This window comes from Quercus lobata, chromosome 2, assembly GCF_001633185.2.
Source record: "Quercus lobata isolate SW786 chromosome 2, ValleyOak3.0 Primary Assembly, whole genome shotgun sequence".
Taxonomy (NCBI): Eukaryota; Viridiplantae; Streptophyta; class Magnoliopsida; order Fagales; family Fagaceae; genus Quercus; species Quercus lobata.
Window position 1 is genome coordinate 87097626 of NC_044905.1, and position 24283 is coordinate 87121908.

General features: G+C 31.4%; 2 protein-coding genes and 1 pseudogene across 3 annotated transcripts; all 3 read left to right on the plus strand.

Annotated features, from left to right (window-relative positions):
* Positions 1–4894: 4894 nt before the first annotated feature.
* Positions 4895–7838, plus strand: LOC115977016 (pentatricopeptide repeat-containing protein At1g31430-like). 2 transcript variants are annotated; one of them, XM_031098635.1, is made up of 3 exons: positions 4895–5117; positions 5414–5444; positions 5780–7838. In XM_031098635.1, exon 3 carries the CDS (start codon positions 5796–5798, stop codon positions 7794–7796), a length of 2001 nt encoding a protein of 666 aa, XP_030954495.1. In that variant the 5' UTR covers positions 4895–5117; positions 5414–5444; positions 5780–5795; the 3' UTR covers positions 7797–7838. The 2 variants fall into 2 exon arrangements, with proteins under 2 accessions (XP_030954495.1, XP_030954494.1); XM_031098634.1 differs by lacking the exon at positions 5414–5444.
* Positions 7839–8130: 292 nt separating this feature from the next.
* On the plus strand, positions 8131–10561 carry LOC115977018 (annotated as a pseudogene).
* Positions 10562–21002: 10441 nt separating this feature from the next.
* Positions 21003–22985, plus strand: LOC115977019 (EG45-like domain containing protein). The gene is made up of 4 exons (XM_031098638.1): positions 21003–21182; positions 21299–21511; positions 21648–21954; positions 22761–22985. The coding sequence occupies exons 2-4, from the start codon at positions 21346–21348 to the stop codon at positions 22765–22767; spliced, it is 480 nt and encodes a 159-aa protein (XP_030954498.1). The 5' UTR covers positions 21003–21182; positions 21299–21345; the 3' UTR covers positions 22768–22985.
* Positions 22986–24283: the final 1298 nt, after the last annotated feature.

The window sequence follows — 24283 nt, forward strand, 5'->3', positions numbered from 1 at the left end:
TGTTGGATTTTAGAGATTATTTCTTGGAATTATTAAGTGTGTGGAATGAAGTTAAATATATTAGGGGAATAGTCAAATATTCAAAAAAGTTTGGATATTTTAAAAAATAAAAACCAATAAAGATGAAAGAGATGACCTTGTTAGAGGTTATGATCTCAGTTTTAAGTGGAGGTGCATTCTAGTGTTAGCTTGGTTACCTTGGTAGGGTTGTAAATGAGCTAATTAGAGTAAAAAATTGTTTTTATTTGTTTAGCAAACTATTCAAGTTGAAGTCTAAGTTTAGGCTCAACAATAAAATAAGTTAAATTTAAACATAATAATGTGTTTGTAAAAAAATTCGCGAAATAAAACTAGATTTAACAATTTATATATTTATTTGTGTAAATGTATACTTATATAGACTTGAAACTGTATTGAATAATTTTGTAAATAGATTTATATGATATCAAATTATTATTTATAGTTTTATTTTTTTTATTTTTTTTATAATATCATAAACAATTCATTTATAGTAAAAATTTATAAATTTGTGAAAAGATCAAAAAATTTAGACATGATTTTACCATATAAAAGAAAAGAATAAGTTAATTAACTAGCTTGTCAATAAACTTGAGCTTAATCGACGAGAAAATGAACTAAATTTGAACATATAGTCTTATATAGTAACGAGTTAGAACTCGAATTATATTCAAAATAAAATTAAAAGAACAAGTTTAAACTTTTAATATTCAACTCAATTCTCTTGTTTATAGTTCTCTACCTAAATTTGTCTGGAGGTATGCTCTAGTATTAGCTTGGTCCCCTCATCAATGTGCCAAGGCAAACTCCAAATTCATAAATCTGGCTGCCATTGTTTTTTTTTTTTGGCTGAATAATCTGGCTGCCATTGTTGATCAATGGGGTTTTCGTTGATTTCATATTTGACTTTAAATATGGTTCTTTATTTTCTGGGAAAATTACACTTTACCATCCTAAACTATACATTAGATTACACTTTGCACCCTAAACTATTCAAATGCACACTTTGCACCCTAAACTATGACATTTGTTACACTTTGCACCTTGGCGTTAGTTTTACTGTTAAGTTAGACAGAAATTAATAGCACATAACTTACACATGATTATTGCTTAAGTGACACCTTGTTTAAAGACTAAAACATCCTTTTCACAAACAATTAAAAACAAAAGCAATTTTTTTTTCAGTTCTTTCTCTCTTCGGCATGAGTAATTTTAATAACAAGTCCAGGGAAAACATCATTTGGTTCGTGAATAAAGGGTTGTGCTCAACTATATTCTTTATAAGGGCGCTGCACTATTTAAGAAAAATACACACGTTTTTGAGCTATGAGTTTTATGAACGTTATTAAAAGAATAAAGCAAGAAAACACAAAATGAAACAATGAATAGTTAAAAAGAAAAAAAGAAAAAAATGAAACAATGAATCAAAAGAAGAGCTCTTTTAGGCCGGGAGACCCACCACACCACTTTTGAAGCTGTCAAGACTTAAGAGCAATAATCTTTCAACCACACTATAAGGGAGACCCACCCACCACACTACAATCAGTGATAAGTGCGGCGACCCTTATATAGTTGAGCACAACCCTCGTATTCATGACCCAGATGATGTTTTCCCTAAACGTCTTGTTAAAATTACTCACGCCGGAGAGAGAAAGAGCTGAAAAAAAAAAGTTTTATTCTGATGGGATGAAAAAAAAAACTTTTGTTTTTAATTTTTGTGAAAATGGTATTTTAGTCTTTAAACAGAGTGTCACTTAAGCAAAAATCATGTGCAAATCATGTGCAAGTCATGTGCTATTAATTTCTGTCTAACTTAACAGTAAAACTAACATTGGGGTGCAAAATGTAACAAAGATCATAGTTTAGGGTGCAAAGTGTGCATTTGAATAGTTTAGGGTGCAAAGTGTAATCTAGTGTATAGTTTAGGGTGGTAAAGTGTAATTTCCCCTTATTTCCTCATAGGTTACAACTTCCATAAGGTTTCTACTATAATAAATTTTATTTTAGGGACAAGCCAAAAAGGATTTTATTAACAATCCTCGTATTTGGTTATGTACAGTGATTTGTGAACTACCCCCATAGTTGGGAAGAAAGTGCTAGGAAAAAAAAAAAAAAAAGAATAATAGCATTCCATTTGAAAATAAGTATATTAGTAAGTTCAAAAAAAAAATATGAATGATTGCATTTCATTCGAAAATAAGTGTATATATATATATATATATATATATTTATATAAATAAGTTTATATATATAGGAAGAAGTTCTAAGAGAAGAAAATTCTGAAGTAAAAGTTTGTTTTAAACTTAAGAGACAACCTCCCTTAAATAGGCAAAATTTGGAGTGAACAGGGTCATGAATAGTAACAGGTGAATAGTAACAGATAAACAGTGACAGGTGAATAGTGACAGATGAATAATAAAAGTAAATTTTCCCACTTTTGACTCATTTTTTAGGGAATCATCTGTGAAGTTTAGAGGCCTACAATTTTAGGGTCTAGGCCACATTATTGATGTCCTTTTGTGCCAAAAGAAACCAATAAGCACTATCCTTTAGAAGCATTGGCATTGTTGTCTTCTTGTGCTAAAGGAAATCAAATGAACACTAGTATTAGGAATCTTCAGAAGCATCGTATTGGTGGGAAACAGTCTTTTAGCAGTGGTAAATATTGAAGTGTTTTGGCTGTTGTGCAAGCCAGACAAATAGGAGAATCAAAATCTTCCGCCAAATCTGAGGTATCTTGAAATAATTCAGGATTTTCAGCAACATATTCTTCAAAGACATTGAAGTATTTTGGCATTTGTGCAAGCCAGACAAATAAGGGAAAGTAACAGTAGTCTCAAATAGTAGTAACCTCAGGAGTGGACTCATCAATCAGTGGAAGGAGTATCGGATGGATAACCATCATAAGAATCCCATGGAGGATTATCATCACACGCATGCTCATGATAGATAGCATATTTATTACATAGTCCGCAATATAAAAGTGGCTCAAACTTTGGAGTTTTTCCTGGGATGAAAAGACTTCTTGGATTAGGATGATCTGTTATTTGCAAGTGAATAAGGGCATTAGCATAGGGTTTGGGACCAAAAACAAAGATTCTATCTGTGCTTCCTATGAAATGATAATCTTTCCATAGATTTTGAGCAACCTTAAGAATTTGATTATTAAATTAATTTCTCCAACATTTTGCAAGAGTAAAAGGATTATCAAAGGACAAGTGGGAATTTCCTTCAAGCCATTGTCCTTGGTGGGTGTAACCGTTAGTGAGAATGAGACGCTTTGGGGGTTGGACATTCATCCAGTTATCTCTTTCCCATTTTGGCAAAGTGCTCCAACATTTAATGGAAACAAAAGATCTAATGGAAACTTTGATAGTATGGATCTAAGTGTATGTATATATATATTCCATCCCATTTCATTTCGGGATAAGTAGCTAATACTAATTTAATAAGTAAGGTAGTTGTTGCATGACCAATTAGCTTAGACACTAGACAACATATGCCTACCCATTTTATCTCGCTCTAATGGTCTGTTTGGATTGAGGGAGAGGGAGGAGGAGTAGAGTAGAGTAAAGTAGATTTAGTACAAAATTAGCTTATTTTTAGCAAACTCTACTCTACTCCTCTCAACTCTCCCCTCCATCTAAATAGGCCATAAATGTAATGATTCTCTTAGGTGCGGTTTGGATCCGCGTTTCCTTCAGCATTTCACGTTTGTGTTTTGATGGGCGTGGGAACCATGGCTACACTGCTAGGAAGTAAACGCGCAAAAAATCTCAGCTGAAACGCAAAGAGGGGACAAAATTTACTATTTAGCACTGTTCACGGGTCCCACAACACTATTCATACATTTAAAAATTATTTTGCTACAATGTTTTCAGTTTTCAGTTTTCAGTTTCAGCAAAAATAAGTTGTATCCAAACGGACCCTTAATTATGCTATGCTCATATCTGAGTCCCATGTTTGCTCTTCTCCACCAACAAACCAAGAAGTTGGCTTTCCCAACACAAATATGAGGTCGTCCCCTTTATTCCATGTTGACCCTTGCCAAGAATGGCTTTTTGGGAAGCCTATTCCCACCATGCTCATAGTCCGACAGGCTTGCCAACTGTAGTGGGGAGGATATATATATATATATATAAAATTCATTTGTTGTATGTACACTCTTGAAGTTTGGACTAAAATCATTAGGGTTTAATTAAAAATAAACATTATCTCACACATGTAACACTTATGTAGAATTTTTAAAGATATTCATTTGTTGTAATTATATCCTTAAAGTTCAGATTAAAATGAAAGTATTAAGGTTCGGTTAAAAATAAACATTATCTCACACATATGACACCTATGTGGATGTGATTAGACATAATATCCCCAAAATTTTTGTTTCTACAATTTTCAGCCATTTTGCCTCCATCTCATGCCAACCCCTCACTATTCTCACACAAACAAAATTACCAATAAAAAGATAAACCCCTCATTCCTCTTTCTTTTTGTTAGATGCATCTCAGTTCCTATCCAACAATTTGTCCGTGGTAGTTAGCCGTGGTAGCTTTAGAAATATTTTTAGGATATTCACTAAAAAATTTAAATTATACAAAATTTAACAAGAGAAGACTTTTTTTTTTTTTTTTTGGGTTGAGAAAATGATAAGAGAGAACTTAAATATATGAGGTTCATAAAAAAAAATTCTCGGAATATGAATGTGAATAGTAAGAATAAAAAATATTACATCATTATTAGGGAGAGAATGTGAATGGTAAGAAACCTCTTCCAACTATTCAGAAAAAACCATTCTCAAAAAAAAAAAAAACCTCCTCCACACTTACACATAAATTAATAAAAAGACAAAATTGCCCTTGAAAATCCCCGCCATTAACACCCTTTTTCCCTTTTAGCAAAATCAAAATTCTCTCTCTCAACTCCACAGCCACTACCTAGCATAGCCGCCGGAGCTACGCTGCCGAAAATCACCAGTTCCGACAAGACTGGCCTTTGTCTCATCGGAAAATACCCATAATGGTCTCTCCTTCTCGTTGCTTCCAAACCCCAACGCCGGAAGCTTTCTCGCCTCTTCCAACATCTGACATCGCAAGAAGGTTTTCTTCTCTCTCCTTTTCTGTTTTTTTTTTTTTTTCACATCTTTGGATTTGGCACCATAATAAGACCTTACAAGGGTCTTATTTTTATAACCAAATCTCACTTGAAAGATAAACGTTTTTGGCTTTGCAGTTCTGTAATGGGGAGTGAGATTTGGGTGTTTTTGTTTAGGGAAGAGACGGGTCTGATGGGGTTGGGGTTTATTGTATTAGTTTGTATCCCTATTTTATTATCAATGTCTATAAACTTACATGAGATTGGGCTGCCTAGATTAATATTCATGGTTCCTTTGCAGGTAATGTATGATGCTCAGACTTCATGCTGAAGTAAGATCATATATTGCTATCAGTGTACTTTGTTACTTGCATATTAGCAATAAATAAAGAGTACATTTTTGTTAGACACCTTTTTATTATATCAACATTAGTCACGTTTATCATTGAGTCTATATACCCTGTTTCTTTTGGTTTGCACCATGGCACTATGTTGCGCATGTAAATGCTTCTCTTTTTGAAAGCTAGTTTTTTTTCCCAAAAAAAAAAAAAAAAAAAAGTTTGATATTGCTCCAAACTCCAGAGGGCTTTACCTAGCTGTATAGTGTACTACTACTAGTCCATTGTGTCTTCACAAACTATATGAGCTTAAAATTTTGAAATTGCAGTGAGCTCACATAGTCAATGCTCTTCCAACACAACAACGTTGGGTTATTCCACTTTATTTCCCGCCAATTCCTTTCAAAGCCACACCTTTTCTCAAGCATCTCTAGCAGCCCCAGGCTGAACAAGACATCATGCATTCAATACCTGAAGAACTGCGAATCCATGACCCATCTCAAACAAATCCAGACCCAGATCTTCCGGGTTGGGCTCCACCAAAACCATGACACCCTCAACAAACTCATGGTCTTCTGCACTGACCCATCTCTTGGGAACTTGCACTACGCTGAGAAAATCTTCAATTATATCCAAAACCCGAGCTTGTTCATATACAACGTGTTGATCAAAGCATTTGCAAAGAAGGGTAGCTTTAGAAAATCCATTTCGGTCTTTGGCCAATTGAGAAAACATGGTCTTTGGCCCGACAATTTTACGTACCCATATGTATTCAAAGCGATTGGGTGTTTAGGTGAGTCTTGGAAGGGTGCTAAGGTTCATGGGTTTGTGGTGAAGACTGGGCTTGAGTTTGATACCTACGTTTGTAACTCGCTTATGGACATGTATGCTGAACTGGGCAAGGTTGAGAATTTCAAGAAGCTGTTCGATGAAATGCCTGAGAGAGACAAGGTGTCTTGGAACGTTATGATTTCAGGCTATGTTAGGCGTAGGAGGTTTGAGGATGCTGTGAATGTTTTTTGGCAAATGCGAAGGGAGAGCAATGAGAAGCCTGATGAAGCCACAGTTGTAAGCACTCTGTCAGCTTGTACAACTTTGAAAAATTTGGAGCTTGGTAAGGAAATTCATGGTTATGTTGCAAATGAGCTTGGATTTACTACTGTCATTGGGAATGCTTTGTTAGACATGTATGCTAAGTGTGGCTGTTTAAGTGTAGCCCGGCAAATTTTTGATGAGATGCATACAAAGAATGTGATTTGTTGGACCAGTATGGTGTCTGGGTATGTGAACTGTGGTGAGCTGGATGAAGCTAGAAAGTTGTTTGAGAAGAGTCCCACTCGGGATATAGTTCTTTGGACAGCTATGATTAATGGGTATGTGCAGTTTAACTGTTTTGATGAGGCGGTGGCTCTATTTCGAGAGATGCAAATTAGAAGGGTTAAACCAGATAAATTCACCGTGGTTGCTCTCCTCACAGGTTGTGCTCAGTTGGGAGCTCTAGAGCAAGGAAAATGGATTCATGGATACATAGATGAGAATAGAATTTCGGTGGATACAGTCGTCGGCACTTCTCTTATAGAAATGTATGCAAAATGTGGGTGTGTGGAGAAGTCTTTGGACATTTTCTATGAGTTAAAGGAAAAAGATACAGCCTCTTGGACTTCAATCATTTGTGCGCTTGCCATGAATGGTAAGACAAGCAAAGCACTTGAGTTGTTCTTAGAGATGAAACAAGCTGGGGCTACACCTGATGATATCACCTTTATTGGTGTTTTAAGCGCTTGTGGTCATGGAGGATTGGTCGAGGAAGGCCGCCAGTTCTTTAATTCTATGACAAAGCAGTATGAGATTGAGCCGAAACTAGAACACTATGGGTGTCTGATTGACCTTCTTGGTCGAGCTGGAAAGTTGGACGAGGCAGAGAAATTGATAGAAGAAGTCCCTAAAGAAAATAGTGAGATCTTAGTTCCACTTTATGGTTCTTTGCTTAGTGCTTGCAGAATCCATGGCGATGTTGAGATGGGTGAACGGGTGGCTGAGTGGCTGGTGAAAATTGAGTCAAGTGATTCCAGTATTCATATGCTCCTTGCCAATATTTATGCCTCTGCCGACAGATGGGAAGATGTAACAAAAGTGAGAAGGAAAATGAAAGATCTTGGTGTCAAAAAGGTGCCCGGATGTAGTTCAATTGAGGTTAATGGGATTGTCCATGAGTTTGTTGTTGGAGATCCATCTCATTCAGAAATGAGAGAAATATATTCCATGTTAGATAGACTGGCAAGACCTTTGTTGGATTCAGAAGAGAGTGAGATTGAAAGAGAAATCCTGGTTCCAGTTTGTTGGTGAGGAACAAAGCTGAATTTTCAGAATTTTGCAAGCCACAGTGGAGCTATGAGAAAAAAGTTTATGACAATTTGCAGTTTGCTCAACAATAAACATTATTTATTGTTCAGCCACCAGAGAAGAGTGGGTCCAAGAATTCTCAGGTTAGAGAGGTTTCAAGTGATCATCAAAGACTCATAGCTCTAGAAGAAATGAGTAAACATGCTTGAATTGTCTTGGTGATTGGGTTTCTCAAATGAAAATGGGAAATTCTAAAGGAGTGGTCCGTCAACAAGAGTTGCTCTCTGCAATGACAGTTATGTGCTTCATTTAATCTTACAAAGAAAAGTTGATCCATTGGTCAACCTTATGAAAGTTGAAAAGGTTCTCGATTCCACATATGACATGATTGGTGGTCTTGACTAGCAAATTAAAGAGATAAAGGAGGTTTGTCTCGTGTACCCTTTTACTTTCTGCATTCTAACTCCAATTCTTAGTGTCTCCTTACTACTTCCTTGATTAGGGAGGCATATTAGGTGGTTGATTGATATAACGGTTTATTCATGATTTGTAATTATCTTTCCAGGTCATTGAGCTTCGAATCAAACATCCCGAGTTATTTGAGTCTTAGAATAGCTCAATCGAAGGTAACAAGATGTTGCCACATTAACTTGTAGGTTTATTTCTTTACTTAATAGACATTGGTGCTTATGGTTTTCACCAACTCTCTCTTTCTACATGATAGGGTGTCCTGCTATATGGGCCACCTGGTACAGGCAAAAGGCTGTTGGCTAGGGCAAAAGACTGTTGGCTAGGGCTGTGGCTCATCATACTGATTGTACTTTCGTCAGGGTTTCTGGTTCAGAATTAGTTCAGAAGTATATTGGAGAAGGTTCCAGATTGGTTAGGGAACTTTTTGTCATGGTCAGGTTTGTTTTTATCTTTTTAATAAGCCACATGCTCAATTTCTTCATAGCTGATTAGGCTTTGCTTTGTTTATGGAAAAATAGATTAGGAAAATGATTTTTTTTTCCTGTGTTAATGCTTGGCTGTGTAGTATTGAAGTGTTTTCATACCATGAAATTTAAATGCTGTGTGTGTGTTTGTGGGTGTATATCTGGTTTAGATGTCTCACCTTGTGGAACCTCTGAATATACAAAGGAGCCACTTTGCAATATTATCAGATTTGTGATGTGGCACAAGATATATTCATCTGTTTCTGATATGTTTCAGTTGTAGAGTTATCTGTGATCATTCAGTAGTCTGAATACAAAAAAGAAGAAGAAGAGATTGTGATGCATTAATGTTTCTGGTTTTACAATTCTATTAAACTAAGCATTTTGTATATCAACCTCTTTGTTTTTCTTTGGCAGGGAACACACTCCATCAATCATATTTATGGATAAAATAGACAGTATTGGATATGCTCAAATGGAATCTGGTAGTGGCAATGGTGACAGTGGAATGCAGTGGACTATGCTGGAGCTTCTTAACCTAACATTGTGCTTCCTAGTGTGAAACTGTTTGGATGCCCCAAAGCTCGTGTAATCAGTAGTTTGTGCTGGTGAAGTGCATCGGCACGTATTGCCAGACACTTTTTTTTCTTTTTCTTTTCCTCTATTTTTTCATACGCCATCATGTAATGAGAATCTTAATACTTAGTTCTTAAATATTTGAATCATCTTAGCCAAATCTTGTGTTGATACTTGTAATGCTTGAGGGAGTTTATGCAGTAAAATATGTGAACTTGAGTCAATTAGGTTAAACAACCTTGGTTAAAAATTTCAAATTTGGTGATGACCTCTATGGTTCAAGTGTTTCCTTCCTTGTGAAGGTGAAGTTTTAGTTTCAAAGTTAAACCCAGGGAGCATGTAACATGCCAATAAAAATTTAAAATTTTCAACTATTTAAACAAATTAATCTCTTATGGAAAGTAATTGGCAAGCAATGTCAAAATGGGCTTCATTCTTGTACTCAGGGAAGGTTATTACCCTATTAACCACAGGTTGTTTGATCTTACATATAGGGAAAAGAAAAGAAAAGAAAAGAAAATTTTAAAAAGAAGAAAAAAACAGGTTGTTTGATGTAATGCTCCCAGGTTATAGCTGCAGCAGCTGCTGTTGACTATCTAAGGCTGCTATGCTGCCTTTGTTTTGAACTTATTTTGGGATTTCCCCCTTAAAAGATTGCCAGTATTTTATTCAGTTAGACCAATCTCAACTCTCTTGGATAGATTTGGACAGAATGGTAAGAGTATAATCTTGTTAATTCCATAACGAGCTATTACACTGGGCTAGGCAAGTCTTCGGAAGTGAGGGATTGCGTGTGTTTTCTGTCCATAATCATATTTTTCACACATTTTTCTTTTTTGTTCTGCAGGCTGTGTGCACAGAAGCTGGGATGTTTGCTTTGAGGGAGAGGAGGGTTCATGTAACATAAGAAGATTTTGAGATGGAAGTGGCAAAGGTAATGAAGAAGGAGACCAAGAAAAACATTGTCATTGCGGAAGCTATGGTAGTAGTGTTCCTATATGTTGATGTTTTGTTTCACTCCACCACCCTTTGAACCATTGACCTGTGTGGCTTTGTCCTTCACCCACAGCCAACAGTTCTGTTCTTCTTTGTATGGATATAAAAACCAGGGCGAGGGTGCCCTACACTTTGTTGAAGTTTTTAAAGTCGCATTGGCATTTTTGTTTATTTTATTTTGTTAAATATTCTTTTGTGATACATTTTTATGTAATATCGGTCGTGTTTCACTTCTAGTATCGGACAAGAATGTCCCTAGACAATGACTGTTAATCTTTTATCAATCTATTGGTTAGACGATCAGAACGATCATAATTTCCAGCAAAAGTCTGCTTGGAGAACGACCACATGTGGCTTAGTCTTCTGGGCATGTGCAGCATGGGACATAGCACTCAGGGATCAGACTATCATAACATGTAGTGCTAGTTGTGATCAGTTTTGGACTAATATTCTCCTCCAAAAGAAAAAGGTTTTGGAATTCTACCAGGTTTCATAATGCATTGATCCTACGATTTGATTCCTCCAAGCATTGGTTTTAGTAGTTCTCAAGATTTTATGAGATCTATGAGGTATTGGGTTTTAGGGATTCTTTCTTGAAATTATTTGTTGTGTGGAACGGAGTTTACACCGGAGGGATAGTTAAATATTCAGAGAGTTTTTTGGATACTCTAAAAAAAAAAACAAAAACTAATAATGATGAAAGAGCTGTCCCAGTGACAACCTTATTAGAGATTAGGACCTTGGTTTGTGTGGAGGTGCATTCTAGTGTTACCTTATTTCCCTCATAATGTGCCAAGGAGAGAGAGTTGACCCAAATGACGACCTTACATGTTACCTTAGCAGGGTTGTAAATGAACTAATTAGAGAAAAAAATCGTTTATATTTGTTTAGCAAACAATTTAGGTTGAAGTCTAAGTTTAGGCTCGGCAATAAAATGTGTCATAAACAAACTCATGAACATAAGGCTTGATTTAACAATTTATATGAATACTTGTGTGTACGTATACTTATATAGACTTGAAATTGTATTGTAGAATTTTGTAAATAGATTTTTATGATCTCAAATTATTATATATAGTTTTTTTGATAATATCATAAACAATCCATTTGTAGTAAAAATTCATTAATTTGTTAAAGAGTAAAAAATTTTAGACATGGATTTACTTTATATGAGAAAAGAATAAGTTAATTAAGTAACACGTCAATAAACTTGAGTTTAATTGATAAAAAAATGAACTAAACTTGAACATATAGTATTGTTTGATAATGAGTTAGAGCTCTATTTATGTTCAAAATAAAATTAAAAGAATAAGTCTGAACTTTTAATACTTGACTCGATTAGCTTGTTTATTGTCCTTTACTTAGATCTGTGTGGAAGTTTGCTTTAGTGTAAACTTGGTCCCCTCATCAATCTGCCAAGGCAAAGTCCGAGTTCATAAGTCTGGCTGCCATTATTGACCGATGGGGTTTTCATTGATTTCATATATGACTTTAAATATGGTTCATTATTTCCACATAGTTTACAACTTCCATAAGGTTTCTACTTTAATAAATTTTTTTTTTAAGGAAAAGCCAAAAAGGATATTGTTAATAATTCTCGTATTCGGTTATGTATTGTGATTTGTGAATTATCCTATAGATAAATGGAAGAAATTAGTGTATAAGTAAGTTAAAAAATGAATAAGTTGGCATTTCATTATTTCAATTGTATAATTGGAATTATGACTATTTATTTATTTGCATATAATTTGATTTGATTTTTAATATATATACATACATATATATACATATTACATAAATAAACACACATATATATCTTAAATGAGTGTCTTTTAACCCTTAAATCAGTCGTTCACAAAAACATAAGGTTGACTATTGTGCAACTTTCGTAAAGTTGTTTCAAGAGCATCCGTAGCCGATGTTGCAAAAAAAATATCATTTTGACACACCAAAAGTTTACTTTATTATTTTACCACATCATTTTATAACATCCCATTTATCAGATGTTTTATCATTCAATTCTATACATTAAAAATAATATTTACTACACATTAAAATAATATATTAACTGCTCCCACCATCACCATCATCAAGCACAACAACAACAAAGTAAAAAAGGATGAGAGAGAAATGAATAAAAAACTTTTTTTTTTTAGCATTCTTGTCCGTACCATTCCAAAATGGAACGGTACTATTCACATGTGGCAAAAATTATGAGATTTGGAACATCTCATAAAGGAGGTTTTTTGTGTTTGATGTGCCAAATGTGCCAAATATTTGACATTTGACACATCTGCTATGGATGCCCTAAGAAACTCTTCTTTTTAGGGAAAAGTCAAAAAAAGACAAAGAAAAGTGTATGTATATATATAAGTTTTTAAAAAAATATGAACGAGTTACATTTCATTTGAAAATAAGTATATTAGTAAGTTAAAAAATAACGAATAATTTGGCATTTCATTGTTTTAATTGTATAATTGGAATTAAGACTATTTATTTATTTGTATATAATTTGATTTGATTTTTAATTTACATATAAATATATAATAAATGTTGAATATTTCTTAAATTAGTGTCATTTAACCCTTAGGCCAGTCATTCACAAAAACATAAGGTTGACTATTGTGCAACTTTGGTAAAATTGTTTCTGCTTAAAAAAATTTTCTTTAGGGAAAAGTCAAAAAAAGAAAAAAAAAGTGTATATATATAAGTTAAAAAAAATATGAATGAGTTGCATTTCATTATAAAATAAGCATATTAGTAAGCTAAAAAAAATGAATAAGTTGGCATTTCATTATTTTAATTGTATAATTGGAATTATGACTATTTATTTATTTGTGTATAATTTAATTTGATTTTTAATATATATATATATATATATAATAAAATGTTGAATATTTTTTAAATTAGTGTCTTTTAACCCTTATGTAAGTTGTTTACAAAATATAAGTATGACTATTGTGCAACTTTAGTAAAGTTGTTTCTACTTTAAAAATTTTTCCTTTTAGGGAAAAGTCAAAAAAGAAAAAGAGTGTGTGTGTATATATATATATATATATATATATATAAGTTTTAAAAAAATATGAATGAGTTGCATTTCATTGGAAGATAAGTATATTAGCAAGATAAAAAAAAATGAATAAGTTGGCATTTCATTATTTTAATTGTATAACTGAAATTATGACTATTTATTTATTTGTGTGTAATTTGATTTGATTATATATATATAATAAAATAAATAAAATATTGAAGACTTCTTAAATTAGTGTCTTTTAACCCTTAAGTCAATCGATCACAAAATCATAAGGTTGACTATTGTGTAACTTTGGTAAAGTTGTTTCTACTTTAGAAAACTTTCGGTCAAAAAAAAGGACAAAGCCATAATGTTTCTGACAGGCTCTATAATTAATGCCGCATGTTTCCAACGTATAACATTTATAAAGCGTGGAGATTGGATAATATGAATATCAGAACATTGGTTTGCTGCGACGGAAAAAGGCCACTATCGTAATAAGAGTATTTAGGGAGACTCAAAATCTCCTATCTCACTATTCTTCCTCCGCTATATACTTTACAAAAATAAAAACATGTCACGTGTTTTTTTAATTTATTAAATTCTAAATTTATATATTCTATTATTTTAATTTTTTAAAATAAATAAATAAATAAATAAATAATCCATCATATTTAGGTAATTGAAATAATAGAAGGCATAAATTTAGCATTTAATAAATTAGATAGACACGTGATATGTTTTTATTTGTGGAGTATATAATGGAAGAAGAAGAGTGGGATAGAAGATTTTGACTCCCCCTTGTGTGTGTATTAAAATACTTAGTATTCTTAAAAAAAAAAAAAAAAGAAACTCTTACATTTATTGAAACCAAATTTTTTTATATTCTCAAATCAGGTTGTTCAATACAATTTTATTTTTGCAAGTGGGAGACCATACTCGGTGAGGTGCATTAACGCATGAACTTTACCAAAAAAACCATATTTCTAATTTTCTACACCGAAACAATTATATTTTTGTGAAGCATCACCAACACACCATCCATCAAATGAGTATTATTGCATGTATGAGGATAAACCATATTATATTGCGATCCCATCAAAGTCGTAAACTAACACAATGGAATACACCATCATCTTCTCAAAAAAAAAAAAAAAAATACACCATCCATCAAATAAATATTATTACATCTATGAGGATGAACCATATTATATTGTGATCCCATTACAGTCGTAAACTAACACAATGGAACTCAGACTATGACGCTTAGCCTTCCCAGGTAATGAATTCTCAGTTTCGGTAAGATAGTTGCAACTCATTCGTAACCCCACACAGTTTTTGGCCTTTTGCTTCTATTGTTAGGCAAACAGAACCTTGAGGACAAGTTTGTTGGCCAGATGGGAAAATTGGAATAAGGATTAGGTCAATAGTCAAATATCATTTGGTAGGCAACCACCATCCGATTTTTTGGATTTTGAAAGTTTTTAAATCATACAATCACATAGTCAACTAGATAGGTTGGGTTGCTCTGCGGTTATTAATTCCTATATTAATGTTGTTCTGACTATATAGGTTGGGTTGCTCTGAGGTTATTAACTCCTATATTAATGTTGTTCTGACTAGGAACCACATTGACATGGACCATATCCTCTCCATTTGATAAGCTTATTGAAAATTTGAAATGTATTTTTTGGGTTTAGTTAATTGATTTGCCTAAGGATACAAGTTGAGATGCATCTAATGTTTAAGATCAATGTACACCTTTGTCATTGCTCAAAAAAAAGTACACATTGTCACGTTTGAGATTTTTTTCATTTTGGTTATTTTCGTTTTAAAATTTTTATTTTGACCCTTTGTGTTTGACTTACTTCATGTTGGCTTGTTTCAAAATTTTCATTTTGGTGCTTAATGTTTGATTCAATTTTCTGTTAAGTACTTTTATGAAAATTGTGATGTGTTTTAGTGTTAAAACATTTTTCACTCTTCTTTGTGTGTTAGTGTGTGTTTGTTTCTTAAAAAAAGTGTCAGTGTGTATTTATTTTTCAAAAAAAAAAAAAAAGTCTCCAAACAATTTTTGGGTGCCTACTGGCACAAAAAGTTTATTTTTGTAAATAACTAGTATTCCCTTCGTTTTACTTTTTTTGTCCTGTTTGAAAAGTCAAACTTTTTAAGGGAACATCATTTATTGTCTTATCTACCTTTTAAAAATGTATAAGTTTCCAAAACTACCCTTAAAAAATTTTATCAAAAAATTGAATTAGTAAATTAATAAGGGTATAATAGGAACATTAGTAAATTAATGACTTTTATTTTTAGAAACAGGACAATATTTTAGGACATCTCAAAATGGAATAGAAGACAAAAAAAGTGAGATGGAGGGAGTAGTATTTTAATGCTGAATTAATTAAAATTTTATGTAAAATTAAAAAAAAAAAACATTTTATGAATATTACTGAAAGTCTGAAACTATCTATCTATATGTTATCTATTATAAAAGTTCGAATCCTTACCATCGGTAGATACACAAAATGGTGAAATGTGTCTCTTTGGCAATACATAAAATAATGACACATATAATCTTTTGTAATAAATATCTACTATACATTTCACAATTTATAATAAGAGATTAAATTCGATAAGGATATGGTGTAAAACCCAAGTTTTACTCCTCTAATTCAAACATTATAATCATCATATTACATATTAAAGAATAGACACAATCACACAATCAATTCTAACACCCATTTGAAAATCTAACTTAATTGTGAGTTCATTAAGATGTTATTATGTGTGGTAAGATTTATTGAGTTTTGAGTCTGAATTCGGTAAGGATGGGTGTAAAACCCATGTTAAGTAAAAAAAAAAAAAAAAAAAAAAAAAAAAAAAAAAATGTGACAATTTCTTATTGAATGATGTAAAATATGGATTTTACATCCTATCCTTACTGAATTCAGACTCTTATAATAAAGAGATTAAAATTCAATAAAGATGTGAAGTAAAACCCATGTTTTCAATCCCAACATGTCATATTATCTTATCTCATATTTGAGAATATACATAACTGCACTCAATCAATTTTAATACCCATATATAAATCCAACCAAATTAAGAGTTTATTGAGATACTATTAGGTGTGGTAGGATGTATTGAATTTTAAGTAAAATGTTGATGTGACAATCTCTTATTAGATGTAAAAAATGGGTTTTACACCTCATCCTTACCAAATTCGGACTTTATAATAAATATCCACTATAAGCTTTTTTTAAATACTCCATCAATTTTTTTCCCATAGATTTTTTCCCATGTGCCAACAATAAATAAAAATAAGAAAAAAAGTTCCTTAAATGCACACTATAAATTCCACCATTATAATAAATATCCACTATAAAATCTTTTAAATACTCCATCAATTTGTTTCATTTTTTTCCCTCAAATTTTTTTTCCTTGCACCAACATTTAAATAAAAATCTAAACAAAAAACAAATTTCCTTAAATAGGCACTATAAATTCCACCATTATAATAAGTATCCACTATAAACTCCTTTAAATACTCCTTCAATTTATTTCCTTTTTTTCCCATGTGCCAACAATAAATAAAAATCTAAACAAAAATAAAAGTTCCCTAAATGTACACCATAAATTCCACAATTATAATAAATATCCACTATAAGTTCTTTAATTTACTCCATCATTTTTTCCTCTTTTTCTTTTTCTTTTTTGATAACCTAAAAGGAATGTTTTAAAATGTGTTTTTAATATCTGAGATAGAATTATACTATAGACTAATTTGAGTATATATATATATATATATGTGTGTGTGTGTGTGTGAAACTCTTTCTTGCAAACTTGAATCCCAGTCTTGCCTCCATCCCAAAAGAACTTATGTTTGTGAAAGGACTATCATGCCAAAAGTATGCAGTGACCATGTTTTAAAATGTGTTGAATATGCATAAGTACCATAATAAATTACAAATGCGATTATAGTACTCGATTTAAAGGATTTATTTATTTATTTTTAAGAAAAAAAACCTTCCAAATATATTTCATTGACATCTAATTATATATCTAATTGTATGGGTACACAAAATGGTAACACATGTCCCTTTGGTAATGCATAAAACATTGACACATATCATCTTTTGTAATAAATATCCACTATAAATTTTACCATTATAATAAATATCCACGGATAAACTCCTTTCAATACTCCATGAAAGAAAAATGAGTAACATTAATTACATTCAAATAATAGTTAAGCTCCTTTGTTTTTTATTAATTATTATCAATAAATCACAATAAATATTCAAATAATAGTTACATTCTTTCTCACCTATATATTTCTCAGTTCTCACCTATATATGAGCAAACCATAACATGGAGTCCACACTTTCCCTCTCCCTTGTGTGTGTGTGTGTTTGTTTCTCATAAAAAAAAAAAAAAAGGAGCCCACAAGTATAAGAGTAATATTCAACAACACAAAAATTTACAGGTTTGTCCTCTTTTAATTTTTCTTCTTCTTTATTATTATTATTCTTGTTCGTTGTTTTTGTAAAAGTCATGTTTATAGGTAGGGGTGTTCACCAAACCGCACAAACTACAAAAACCGCACTAAAACCGCCCGCAAAATAGCATAACCGCACCGCAACCTTTATATATATTAATATATTTAATTATTTTTAATATTAAATATATTATTAATAGTTTAATAACCCTAGTTTTAAAATAAAATAAAAAATAGTTTGATAACCTAGCAAGTATTAATTAGGAAAGCCAACCCGAAATAAAGAAAAACTAATTTAATAGTTTAAAACTTGGACCAAAACAAAGGAAAAAATTAGTTTTGGGCTGGGTAGGAAAAACCCAAAAATTTGAAAAATATACCAACTTTAAACCATTTAAATTGCATTTTATACACTGCACCGCACATGTGACTGCAAAAATGAGGTGTGGTGCGCTTATGGTTTTGGCTAAACTTTAAACCGCACCGCATTGTACATGTGACCATAAAAATAAGGTGCGGTGCAATTATGATTTTAGTTAAACCGCATAGCAAAGTGCGGTGCTAAAAATGGCCCAAAACCGCACTGCACTGCACCGCGAACACCTCTATTTATAGGTATGTCATTTGATGGCTAATTTAAATGATTTCTTGGCAATTTTTTTTTTGGAATATTTTGATAAATTATGTTATATATCTTTGGTTATTTTTTAAATTAATGGTAGTTTATTAAATTAAGATTTTTCTTTTTGCCATTAAGAAATTATCCTTAACTACTTATTTTTATAAAATTTTTACTTTCAAAATAAGTTTAACTAAAAATTAGTTTGAATTTTTTTCCCCAAACACCTATTTCTTATGTCTCTTTTATCTCTCTGAAATTTTCAAGATTTCTTTTTTATTAATTTCATCGATCTCTACATAAAAATCCTCAAGTTTATGGCTAAGCAAATAGACATTGAAATTCAAAAATGAATTCTTAAGATAAATGCAAATCTTACTTTACTTATTTTTAAAATTTTATACTTTTATCTTTTTAAATTATGCATAAAATTTAATATCTTCAACACACACATTCAATTTATATATCTTTTATCTGTTATAATAAATATTAATGTTGTGCACTTAATTTTCAACTTAACATTCAATTTATATTTTGCATAATTATATCTATAGTTTTTTTCTCTATGTCAAAATAATTTTTTTGAACTCTTGATTTAATTATGTACAATTTAAATAACTTTAATGAATAAAATTTCATATGTGTATGAGAATATAAATGAAAGTTGTATATATCTAATTATACACGTGTCATCCGAAAAAAATTATACATCTTTCAAAAGATTTAAAAATCCTTTATTAAATTCATTGTCATTTGAATTATTACATATTATATTCCATGAGACGACAATGGTAAAACCAATTAATTTCTTTTGATAAATGCTTTTTGTAGTCCAAATTTAAAAAAAAAAAATAACAATGTCATTAAAATATGAAAAATATAAGATCTAACGCTTTTGGTAGTTCAAGTAAATATATATGTATTTTCTCAACAAACAAAAAAAGTAAATATATGTGTGTATATATTTTTTTCAATCAAGCTAGAAATATGCAATTATTTTTTAAATGGGAAATATGAGGATGTATGCAATGATGTGATGACAGATGGAATTTTCTCAAACCTTTTTGCTTTCCTTTGATTATAATTTAAAAAAAATAATTCTTGATTATAATACATCAACAACAATAATAATAATAATTGAAAAAAAATTATTTAAAAAATTGTGTAACTCACGGGCCAATAACTAGTCATAATAATTAGTAAGCCACTTGAAATTCTAAATTAATTATCTTAAAACACACATACATGCATATATATTGTAGTATAAAATTATGATAGATTATTAAAATAATTTTAATAAAAATTAAATTTTAATCCAATTTGAGTTGGAGTAGAATTTTTAATTTTTTGAAACTTAGTTAATAGAGTTTTAGCTAAATTATATTATCTTAAAAATTAATAAGATAAATTAACTTAATAATTAATTAATGAGAGTATATATGTTGCCGAGAAAATTCTCACTTGGCATAACCACAACTTTTAAACTTCAGTTTTTATTATGTAGTATATATATATATATATATATATATATATATATATATATATATTATTTCCTTAAACATAAGAAACTAGTGATGTTTGAAAGATCGATTCTTCTTGTCTGTTCAGAATTATAATAACTTCTAAATTTCAAATATCTAACCCTTACAATAATTGATGGGATACAAATTTAGGACGATAATTTAAAAAGCTTCATTGATTTTTATTTTTTTGTTATTTATTTATTTATTTTTCGAATTGCTTCATTGATCTTATTAGAACAAAAAACCTATAAAAGAGTATAATCAGGGCGGAACTACCCTTGGACTAGGGGGGGCAATGGCCCCCCTAATTAAAAAAAAAATTATTATATATATATGTGTATTAATTTTAGCAATTTTGTTCTATAAAATTTCATTTTATTTCCCTTTAACAATATCATTGATTCTTTTAAGAGTAATGTTATACTCACAAACTTTTTTATAACATTTTTAGTAGCAAATTTTTATTGGTTTGCATATGGGTACACCACTCACATTATTTACTTACCAGTAACCACTTATTACATAAGTAATTTATAAAAAACTTGCAGCTCTAGCATTTTCCTCATTTTAGTGATCATAAAAAAATTTATAGATCTAAAATCTAAAACAAAATATACAAGCTAAAAAAAAAAAAAAAGCTCAATAACAAAAATTACCAGTAAAACTAAAAACAAAATTAAGCTCAATTAACTAATTTTATCCAAAATAAATAACCCTATTATTTAAAAAATTCTAAACAAAAATAATTTTGTTCTTACCTACCAAAAAAAAATTCTCAATAGCAAAGTAGCAGAATAGAGATTGAAATCATTGCACACAGCTGACAGTAAAACCGCTCCTTACTCAAAATTCTGGCTCCCTCTCTGAGTATAATATAATTATTATGAAAACTACACAAATTTGACTCATCGAGGTGAAGTAGTCAAAGTTATTTTTTGATACTAAAATAAATGCGGAATACTAATTTGGATCTTGCTTAATTTCCAATACTTATCGAATGCAAAAAAAAGCTTAGCTGAAAAAGATAAGAGTAGGAGCTACGAAGTGAGTCTCTCTGTCAAGGAGGTCTCTTCCCCTTTTTCTAGTTTACCTTCTATGGAATGGAAGACCTTAGACCTTGTTTCTCGAAAGCAAGAGACCCACAAAAAAAATAGTTATTAGACCGATTTATAAGGTGTCTCCTTATAATGAATTTATCTTGAGTGAGAGATAGGGCTGAGTGAGAGGTAAGGCTTATAATTCGGGAATATATGAAAATTTGAATATAATTTTGGCAAAATTGAAAATTGAAATTATATATATACATATATATATTTTGGCTGAATATTCATCCTTTGACCAGGAGCATCGATCTCAAGCTGATCAACTCTTAATCTTTTTTGCTTCTTCATGGCATTGTCTAATGATGTCCGCGTTCCTTGCACTGGAAAAATGCACAGGTCGCTGCCACTTCTTCAACGGTTAGCTCTCTTCTCATTGGTTGTACTGTTCTTCCTCCATACCTGCTGCTATGGTGATGTTGGCACTGCAGCCCGATATGCTCCCCCATATTTGCGTAAGTATATCCTCAGAAAACAAAAAGAAAAAAGTATTACACTAATTCGTTATAGCTTAAAACCATATCTAGCTATATATATATATAGCTAAAACCCTTCATCAATCTCACACAACAATTTTCTGATCAATTATAGCCACAACATGTTATGGATCCGATACATCTGAATTTCCATCCAGCAATTTGTTCGCGGTATCTGGTGATGGAATATGGGACAATGGTGCAGCATGTGGGAGGCAGTACTTGGTGAGGTGCATCAGTGCTTCAATACGAGATGCTTGTTCAGCAAACCAGACTATTCAGATCAAGATTGTTGATTATATTAATGGAATACCTTCTCCCCCTTCAGCTCAAAACACCACCATGGTTTTGTCTTCCACAGCTTTTGCGGCCATTGCTAATTTAACCACTAATTCTCCCGCTATCAACATTGAATTTCAACAGTAAGTTTCTTTCATTAATACCCCTTCTCTGTTTTTCTTTCTTATTTTCATATGAATGTATGAGTTTTGTAATACATGGGACCAGAATACAAGAACTCGATCCAATCTCAGCAACTATAATTGACCAAACATAGACACCCAAGTCCTAAAACAAAAGAAACAAGCTCATCCCTACCCAAAAAACAAGGCTCATCATCAGTGCTAAGGAAACAAAATTCTGGGTTTTGTTTTTTAAAGTCAGATCTGGCCAAGGCTAGTGTCAGATTAGATTTAAAATTCTACTGATCCACCAGCATAATTCCACAACCTTCCTTCCTTCAAATTCCTCTAGTAAAGAAGCATTGATAAAAGATATGTTCAATTTTCTAATCTGGGTGTGATTATAGCCAATATAGATATGCCATACCCCTGAAACTTCATCTAAATGATTCCTTTGTTTCTTGCTTTCTCGGTTCTAGTAAGATACGAATCTGAAATCTGCTTTAATTCCTCCTCAACCTTTATTCCTGAGTTGAAGTTAAGGATGAATGAACTTTTAATTGCTCTAATGCAGTTGATTTTTACTTAAAAATGGTGTTACTGACTATCAGCTGCTTGTTTTTAACACTTTTTTTTCCCCTACCTTTCTTCCTGTTCAATAATTGTATCATTAATTTCATATATGTTTCCTCTCTCATATTTGGAGAATAAGAGGCAGAAAACATAAATCCAAGATGAGATTCTTGTTTTTGTTGTCCCTCAATTCCTATAAGAGATTATTTGTTTTTTATTTAATTAATTTTGAAAAATTGCAATATTTTGTTTAGGGTCTGATATGTGGGAAATAGCAAGACTTGGATATCAATTCGTATTGAGCTTTGATTTGTTGGATCGAGTTCTAAATAAAGTCCTTTTTGAGGGTGCTATACGGAAGTTTGAAGAAGAGTGATTTTTTTCTCCTTTTTTTTTTTGATATATTTTTTTTATGGAAAGAAATTTCTCCCTTTGTATTATGTATAGGCCCCAATCTATGTATTTGTAAGCAATAGCTATTTATAATTAAAAAAAGAAAAGAAAAAAGGCAATAGCTATTTAAATATAATAAAGATTTTGAGTTATGTGAAAAGACAAAATTTAAGTACAATACTTAAATGTTGTTCCTTAGATTTCCTCTTAAAAATGTATTTTTAGTTAAGTACAATTATATAACTGAATTTTAAGAGAATAACTTACGGAATAATATATAAATACTGTACTTAAATTTTACTCTATGTAATATTAATATTGTACTATCTTTGTATTCGTATTTTTTAGCATATTACACTCGAGTCCTTCTAGATAAAGATATAGCCAGGCAATCCGGTAGAAAATGCGTGAGTGTGTAATTGCATCATGCTTCATATTCGAAGCTTTTGATTAGCCATTGCTTGGTCAGTTGGTTGTATGGATTTTTTTTTTTTTTTTTTTTTTTTTTGTTTCATACCCAGAGCTATTTGATTAGCCATTAATTATTGATGGCATTGAATTGTCTTCTTCTCAAGGTCTGTCATGATTATAATCTACTTTAACTTTACTAAAATACTAGTCAAAGGGCAGGCATATCTTTCTTTATCTCCGAACTTTCTTGCGTGCTTCTTGGTTTTTGATAGCTTCTGCGTGAGTTCTTGCCCTTTGTTTTGTTTTGCTGCGGACGTTACCAATCCTTTACGCAAAGAAGCCAAAGACAAACGTGTGGCTGCGGCATAGAAAACGCCGTTTGAATGGTATCCATACAGTGCTATTAATTATTATCCTATGATAAGGAATGGATGGTAGAAAGAATATTATTTTTTTAAAATTTTTTTTATAAGGATGGTGTTGACTGCTGCGTATTGTCCGCATCTCATTCCGGCCCGAATTTTTTAACTGTCGATACCCCATACTCAACCCAAACCTTTTTTTTTTTTTTTTTTTTTTTTAACAACACTTAAAAAATGAGAAAATTACACTTCACTACCTTAAATTATACCTTAGATTACACTTTACACTCTAAATTTATCAAATGCACGTTTTGCACTCTAAACTATGACTGCTATTACATTTTGCACTCCCACGATAAGTTTGCCATTAACTTAGATGGGAAAGTATGATATCAAGTAAAAAGACCAAATTACCCATATTCTCAATTTCTTAAAAATAAAGAAGAAATTACGTTTTATCATCTTAAATTATACTCTTGATTACACTTTGCCCCCTAAACTTTAGATTTCCATACAAGTTAACAGCAAACTTGATGTCGAAAAGTGTAACAAGGTTCATAGTTTAGGGTGCAAAATCTTCATTCAAAAAGTTTAGGATACACAATGTAATC

Bases quoted from the DNA above. Each gene is read 5' to 3' on its own strand.
- LOC115977016 (XM_031098635.1), top strand. From the start codon at position 5,796: ATGCTCTTCCAACACAACAACGTTGGGTTATTCCACTTTATTTCCCGC.
- LOC115977019 (XM_031098638.1), top strand. From the start codon at position 21,346: ATGGCATTGTCTAATGATGTCCGCGTTCCTTGCACTGGAAAAATGCAC. The intron at 21,512-21,647 runs GTAAGTATATCC...GATCAATTATAG, and splicing joins ATATGCTCCCCCATATTTGC to CCACAACATGTTATGGATCC.